Here is a 7,516-nt window from a genome sequence, read left to right on the forward strand (position 1 = left end):
CCTACAATGAACCCTGTATAGTGGCAGCGACATTGTTCGGCCAGCAGATGGAAACATCAACTCCACAGGTCCCACAACGCTGCCTTCACATGCTTCTCGTAAATTACTTATTTCAACAACAGAATTCAAAAAAGCAACGGAGTTAAAAAAAGAAACTGATGATTGTTTTCTTCGACGATAAACGATAGGATCTACTACGAATAAACTTACAATATTTGTTTTGGCTGCAGAGGTGAAGAGGCGGAGTAGGTACTCACTTACATAGCAGAAGTTAGGGGTAGATCCTGCAATAATTGGCCATTCCAATGACTCCAGCGAATAAATGTTTGATTGTACCTATATGTATCTGACATTTTCCCGACAGGACTTGAATGCAGCACAGCACGGCTGCCAAGTTTTGTGTAGGTTTGGTTTACATTTGTCTGCTGGGGCGTAGAGCTGGAAAGTTCGTACTGTTTGCATGCAGTTGTTCAACAAGGTGGTCAAAAGGGTGGGTTCAAACGACTTGGCAGGTAACTCTATTGTTGTTGTAAGTTGTTGTTTTTTTAATGAACATTTAAAAAATTGTTGAGAATGAACGTGTTTGTGCGTTTCACTGTCCAGTGAATATTTTTGTTATTTAGCTATCAAAAAAGCTAATAGTTCAATATTGCTGTAGTCTGTCTCTGTGTGACTTACTGCACTGTGTCAAAATACATGAACTCATCATGCATTTTATCTTATCACCGTTATGGTATAGTGAAAGATAAGTGAAAGATAACGTTACAACAATCATTAACGCGTAGAAAAGCGATATTTGTGTATGTTTTACATAACCACGAGGCACCTATTTGATTTGTATCACTATGAAATCGGAAGATTAACGGGAGAAATAACCAATCGGAAGCACAATGGGAGAAAGGATAAAAAACAGGGAGACATGGAGTGTTGGCAGTGGTGTTAACTATATGGTTTCTAGTGTGTGTGTGTGTGTGTATGTGTTTGTGTGTTGAGCTGCATCTGTTATCAGGTAACTATAGTGCACTGGTCTGTTTTCTCTCTCCAGAAGATGCACTCTTGGAAAACTGTAAGAAGTGCTTCGCGCAGCCTCTGGATGAACTCCCTAAGTCATCTAGTGGTACTGTCCTCTCTGTGTTATTTGATATCTGGATACTCTGAGAGAGACAGAACACATGACTTGATGACCAGATATCCTCTTATTGATGGGTAAAGCATGTTTTGTACTGTCATTTCTATCATACAGGTGTTACCTTCCTGGAAATAAATTAATGGAATCAAATTAAAATGCCTCTTCAACCGTTTCGTCCTATTTTCCTCACACCCTCTCTCTCTCCGTTAGTCATAATGACCTAGCTCTCCAACTGAGGATACTTCATGACAATCAGCTGAGCAAAATTGACCTTCATAATGTCAGCAAAGTGGCCACAGACATCAACCGTCTCAAAGCAGGCCATGTGCAGGCACAGGTATTATAACTTAATCAGTCAGTCTTGACACGTGTATTCTTAGGTGTGGTTTGTCCCACTTCATGCATGTAACTTAAATGCCTCCTCCTCTCTTGTGTAATTTCCCTGCTCCTTTGTCAGATGTTTGCAGCCTATGTAATGTGTGGGGCACAGGAGAAGGATGCTGTGAGGCTGACCCTGGAACAAATAGATGTGGTCAGACGCATATGCACTGAGTACAAGGACTTTGAACTGGTCACTTCTGCCCAGGGTATAGTACACCTCAAGCTTTGACTACAGGCTAGCTACTTACAAATTCACCTATATAGATTTTTTTTAAGTGACTGACTTAAAAAAAAATACTGTTAATTATCTACATATATGGTTCACTTTGCATTGTGTTCAATGTTGTTTACATCCATGTTTTTGTTTGTTAAGAGTCAATGTTCTTATTTACAGTCCACATTTGGGAAAAAGAGAAAATGATATTATGATAAGAAGTCGCAATGTTACACTCAAAAAATATAAAATGTTAGCTTTTTTCTGAGTTAATGAGAAATGCAATCCTATAGCAGCTGACTGCTATTAGCTTGGGTGGAGTCATATATTTCCAATAATGCGTGTACTGTACAGTATGTGTTTTACATTTGTGTTTGTTACTGCAGATCTGAAGAATGCTGAGATGAAACATAAGATAGCTTGTCTAATAAGTATTGAGGGAGGCCACTCCATTGACAGCAGCCTGCCAGCCCTGCGGATGTTTTACCAGCTTGGAGTTCGATCCATGGCCCTCACACATACCTGCAATACACCCTGGTAATGAAGAGATTTCATTTGCAGTGCTTAATTTTAATTGCAATGTTATTTACGATTTGGATGTACATATTTGTTAAAATAAAAAACAATCTTTTTGCTGTTAAAACATACATACACACACCTTTCTCTGAATTTTAGAGAGGTGACAATGTCACTATGACATTTGGGATCTTTTGAAGAGAGAGATATACAGGAAGTGGGCATTAGTGATGGCCACATGACAGCAGTTAATCAGTCAGGGATACAACAAAACAGGATATCCTCTAACAGACACATCTGTAGCTGTTCTGTTTATCACTGTATAACATACAATGTTTAATTTTTTTGCTATAATTTTCTCTTACATTGTTCATTGGCTCAGACTGGTGTAGAACTACTATCTAGGCCATTGCTGCTAAATTGTAGAATAATTCAATGGCTAGTCATTGATGTGTGGTTTCCAGTTTAGGAAGCAACTTTCAGGGAAGTGAAAGGAATAATAAGCCAGACTTAATATGAAAATGCTTTATTGGGAGACTGTATGGAAAGGTCAGATGTGTTTACATTTCTTTCCTTCTATGCAAATTAATCTGTATTTGTACTCTCTTTGAAACTTGACATCACATGTAGATGAATACGCCCCAGCTCTCAGAGGGAAAAAAAACGCAGCCCCATTCAGATGCCCATATATAGTAATGACATGTTGATGATATATGGTTTTGACATATTATTTTCTTATGCAGGGCTGAGTCATCCTCAAAACTTTATAATGTCTATCAAAGACGAAACACCAGCTTGACACTCTTTGGGAAGGTAAGCTTAAATGAACTACATAACTGTTTTAATTTATCACATTCCACAAGGCAGTGTGTCAGCATGTTTGCAGACTTTTACTGGCCTTTTTTGGTAATGTATTTGAACATATTACTTTCAATATATTTATGATAAAGAGTTTTATTTAAAAAAGAGAAACCCATCATTTGAACAGTGACTACTGATTTGTGTGTATTATATTGTATTATGTGTCCACTCAGAATCTTTAAGAGTTAACCTATTGTGTTCTTAAATATTGGCCAACAAACACAAGGAATTATTATTATTATTATTATTATTATTATTATTATTATGATTATTATTATTATTATTAGTTATTGTTTTAGTAATAGTAGTAGTACTCTTAAAAATCCAAAAGTTGAAGATTTGAAGCCTTGAGACCCTCCAGTAATGAACTGTGTTAAAGAAAGTGGACTCCAGCATTAGTAAAATTGGTTAATGCCATGCCATGCATACTAAATGTTCTCTTGATGATAAATTGTTTACAAGGAAACTGATGTAACCCAAATTAGACTTTAACATGTTCTTGCTTGTCAAAGCAATCCTGTTGTAAAAAGGAAACAACCTATTATAAAATCACAAACATCTTTATAAGGCTTTTCCTATTCAGTTGGCCCTCTCAACATAAGCATGTACTTGCTGGATTGTTATCTCTGTGAGTGTGTTTGTATGTGTGTATATGTAACTATCCCCTGCTGTCAGCTGAATTGACTTCCTTCCTTCCTGTAATACTGTAGATGACTGCTTAAATGGATTTTGAATGTGTTTTTTTTTTGAGGCAGTGGTTAAGGAGATGAACAGACTGGGAATGATAGTGGACCTCTCCCACAGTTCTTGGGGCACAGCCTTGGCCGTGCTGAACCATTCCCAATCTCCGGTTATTTTTAGTCATTCATCTTCTCACTCCATCTGTAACCACAGCCGCAATGTACCTGACTGGCTGCTGCATGAACTGGTGAGAATTCACTGAGTGATTAATTGCTTGCTTGATTAAATAACTATCTGTGCACTCAGGTGATTGATTAATTTAATTTAATTATAATGTATTTATACCTCTGACAAAGAACATACAATATGCTTTCACTGATTTTTTCGTATCAACAGAATATATCAAAAACAGATTTCCACGATTAAACAATTATCCTATTGTAGACTGTCAGGAGTCAGAATAATTGATTTAAAATCCTACGAGTATATTTGCAGAATGTTCCCATATCCTTCATAATTTCCACAACCTTGTTTGCCTCTCATCAATTTCCTCTCTGGTCTCACCATATATATACACAAATATACACAAACATGAAATGAGTGGATTTTAAGTACTTTGTGGATTTTTAATATTTAACTTCCTTGCTTGTAAGGTGGTGATCAAGGAGTCAAAGCTAAATGTACAATTTGACTCATTTTTGAATTACTTGAATCAATCAAGTATCAGCTAACTATATATAGTATCAATATAATTTTTGTACTCTGTACTTGTGTAGTCCCCTGCTCTCTTTTCCCCAGCCCTTCTCTGAATATCTCTTTAAGCTGCCATTCGTCTGTGACCTTATTTAGCTTCCAGTTGTTTGCACTAACTCATTACTTCATTGCCTCACTTGAGTCCAGAATATTTGTTTATATAAACCAGGCTTTGCTTACAACAGAGGAGCAATCTCCTTCACCACTAGTGTTTTTTTTTATTATTTATCCATAATTACTGACAAGTGTAGTCCCATCCCAGGTTATGATAATTCAGTCTTTTTCTCTTTGTTTCTGCTGAACACAACTTCCAGTAATACATATTATTAATAATATTATATTTGGCTTGGAATCATATCTCTGTGGGGGATTGATTCCCTGCAACACAGGAAAGTGATGTGTGTGTGTGTGTTGGCTTCTACTCTTGGAGCAGCACATTTCCTGAAGAATTTTCTATGTAATGGAATCACCCAGGTCCAATGTACTGCTGATTATTCTAAATGTTTATTTCAGTATACAATTAGAAACATCCATTGAGCATGCAAAAGGAGCTAAGGTATAGTGTTTTAAAACCCTTCTGCTTCCAAGCTAAATTATTTCTCTTGTTTGCATCAGAACAGCACGTTGGCTGACATGTAAAACAACAATCTGTTGCAGTATATAAAGACTGACTATCAATAAACTGTAGGAACATGGATATATTTCTACAACTTAACCTCAACCCAACTCTGGCCACCTCAGATCTCTCATGAGCGAGCATGTTTCTCATTATGTATAAACCTGATGTTCATCACATCATCTCTACATACAGTATGTCTTCTTTTTTACTAGACTTGGCAGTGACTGCTGTGTTGTGTTTCAGAAAAAGAACCGAGGGTTGATCATGGTGAATCTCCACGATAAATTCATTTCCTGCAGTGATAAGGCCAACATCTTTGATGTGGCTGGTAAGGCATCAATCTTTTATTTTTGGTTATGAAGTCAATCTGAACTTTATATTTTATATATCTCAGATTCTGTATTATTCCACCTGGGTTTTACAGACCATTTTGATCACATTAAGAGCGTGATTGGAGCTGAGTCGATAGGAATCGGAGGGGACTTTGAAGGTGCTGTGAGGTAAGAAATCTTCACCAGCAAACACAACTGATAGATAACTACAGTACAATCACAAGTGAAAGGCAAACATCAAACCTACTGTAAAGGTCTTAGTGCTTCTAGATAACCAAAATAAAACAAAGCACATGCCAGTGGGGTACACACCTGTCTGTGGCACTCTCAAGACAACATATTTCTAAGGTTGTTGTTGAACCAGATCAATTTTGTGCTTTTGTTAGCCTGTCATGAGATAAGCAATTTGGCTGTCAACTGTCAACAGACTGAAAAATGGTTAAAAAAAAATCAATAATGTTGTCCTGCTAACAGGCATAAAGAGAGGCTGTTACAATAGCTTTGCTGTAGAATATTGGGCATCAAATCTGTTTGTTCCTTGTATACAGAAACAAACTGTTTCAAACAGGAATGGCACAAAATAAATAGTACTGAAGGTCTAGACTTTCAAGTGTTCATTATTATTATTATTATTATTACTTCTATTATTCATAATGAAAATAAATAAGGTGAATAAAAATACGCCCTTCCTTTCAACAGCTTTCCCCAGGGGTTAGAGGATGTGTCAAAGTATCCTGCCCTGATCCAGGAACTTCTGCAAAGGAACTGGACTGAGAATGAGTTGGCTGATGTCCTTCGAAGGAACTTCCTCCGAGTGTTCGAAGAGGTAGAGAGGGTGAGCTAGAAGATTAATATATTTTCTGTCAAAGAACTGCCTTCTGTAATAAATTAGGGGAATGTAATTCAAGTCTTGGCTAAAGGAGCAGTTCAGCTTCAGTATAGAGAAGGATAGAAAGGCTGTATATTTTGCAGAAAATGTTATTGCTATCATGTATTATGTCATTAGTGTGTATCAAATATTTGATTGTATATGTAGCACTTTTCCAAAAACAAAAGGCATTTTCCTGTCCTGATATTAATGGACACTAACCACCTTGTTTCACACCACAGTATTGAATTTGTGGGTATCTTTGAACTATTTTGACCAAAATCACATTTTCAGATTTAACAATTACCTTGTCACGTTGATTGGATACTAATTAATGTATTATTCATAAAATGCTTTCAGACTGTAGGTTTGAATTATTTTCTCCGTAGCACAGACTAGTTTAAAAGTTTCAGTGTTTTATGTACTGTATTTCCTTTTTCTCTTGTCTCACTGTATTTTCTGTAGGTCCGTGATCAGTTGAGCTTGAAGCGTCCCAGTGAGGAGCAGATCCAAATAGAGGAGGTGCAGAATCCCTGCAGGCTTGTCCTCAGACCTCCTCCTATCCTGAGAGTCGTGCTCTCTGGTCAGAGGTCCTCCTCTAGAGCCCAACATGGACTACCTTTTCTGCTAATCTTGGCCATAGTTCTGCTGCTTTCCAGCATATTTATCATAGAATGAACAGTTAGAAACTCAGTTCAGCTGCACCTTGTTTTTGTTTTTTTAAAGTGTATAATTTTAATTTTCTATAATATAAAAAAGGAGAGCTTAATGACTTTGCTATAGCTATTTGTAGGTCATCACAGCACTCCACAGGTCAGTAAGGATAAGGGGAGGTTAATCATCTCACCACCAGTGGAAAAAAGATCATTAAATGTGTAGACCAATTTGTAATTTAAATGACTGAATATACAGAATATACTTTATATACCGACTGATCCTCTGGCTTTGAGATATATCCTCTGAAAGGCATTTAACTCATTTTGGGATTTTATTTATTATATATTTAAGTTTTTGCTGAATTTCTTGTCCCTATGCTAGCATAATCTCTATAAAAACGCATGACATGAAGGAGAATAATGGCACTGAATAAAACTCCAGAGATGGAACTATAAGTTGTTTGAAATCTGCATTTTTAGTTGTTGTTTTTTTTTTCTATTGTTAA

At 36.6% G+C, this 7,516-nt stretch overlaps 1 protein-coding gene across 4 annotated transcripts; it reads left to right on the plus strand.

The window, feature by feature from the left end:
• Positions 1-330: 330 nt before the first annotated feature.
• dpep2 (dipeptidase 2) lies at positions 331-7,477 on the plus strand. Of its 4 annotated transcripts, none has more exons than XM_067594640.1 (11): positions 331-529; positions 1,046-1,206; positions 1,340-1,466; positions 1,587-1,716; positions 2,111-2,261; positions 2,984-3,053; positions 3,853-4,029; positions 5,398-5,482; positions 5,579-5,654; positions 6,186-6,321; positions 6,820-7,477. In XM_067594640.1, exons 1-11 carry the CDS (start codon positions 461-463, stop codon positions 7,030-7,032), a joined length of 1,395 nt encoding a protein of 464 aa, XP_067450741.1. In that variant the 5' UTR covers positions 331-460; the 3' UTR covers positions 7,033-7,477. The 4 variants fall into 4 exon arrangements, with proteins under 4 accessions (XP_067450741.1, XP_067450749.1, XP_067450733.1 ...); XM_067594648.1 differs by having other exon boundaries at positions 332-490; XM_067594632.1 differs by having other exon boundaries at positions 336-512; positions 1,049-1,206.
• The last annotated feature ends 39 nt before the right edge of the window (positions 7,478-7,516 follow it).

Source organism: Thunnus thynnus, chromosome 1, assembly GCF_963924715.1.
Source record: "Thunnus thynnus chromosome 1, fThuThy2.1, whole genome shotgun sequence".
Taxonomy (NCBI): Eukaryota; Metazoa; Chordata; class Actinopteri; order Scombriformes; family Scombridae; genus Thunnus; species Thunnus thynnus.

Excerpts from the sequence above, each read along its gene's own strand:
- dpep2 (XM_067594624.1), top strand. The coding sequence starts at position 372 with ATGCAGCACAGCACGGCTGCCAAGTTTTGTGTAGGTTTGGTTTACATT. Across the intron at positions 513-1,045 it reads GGGTTCAAACGACTTGGCAG|AAGATGCACTCTTGGAAAAC; the intron begins GTAACTCTATTG and ends TTCTCTCTCCAG. Across the intron at positions 4,030-5,397 it reads ACTGGCTGCTGCATGAACTG|AAAAAGAACCGAGGGTTGAT; the intron begins GTGAGAATTCAC and ends GTTGTGTTTCAG.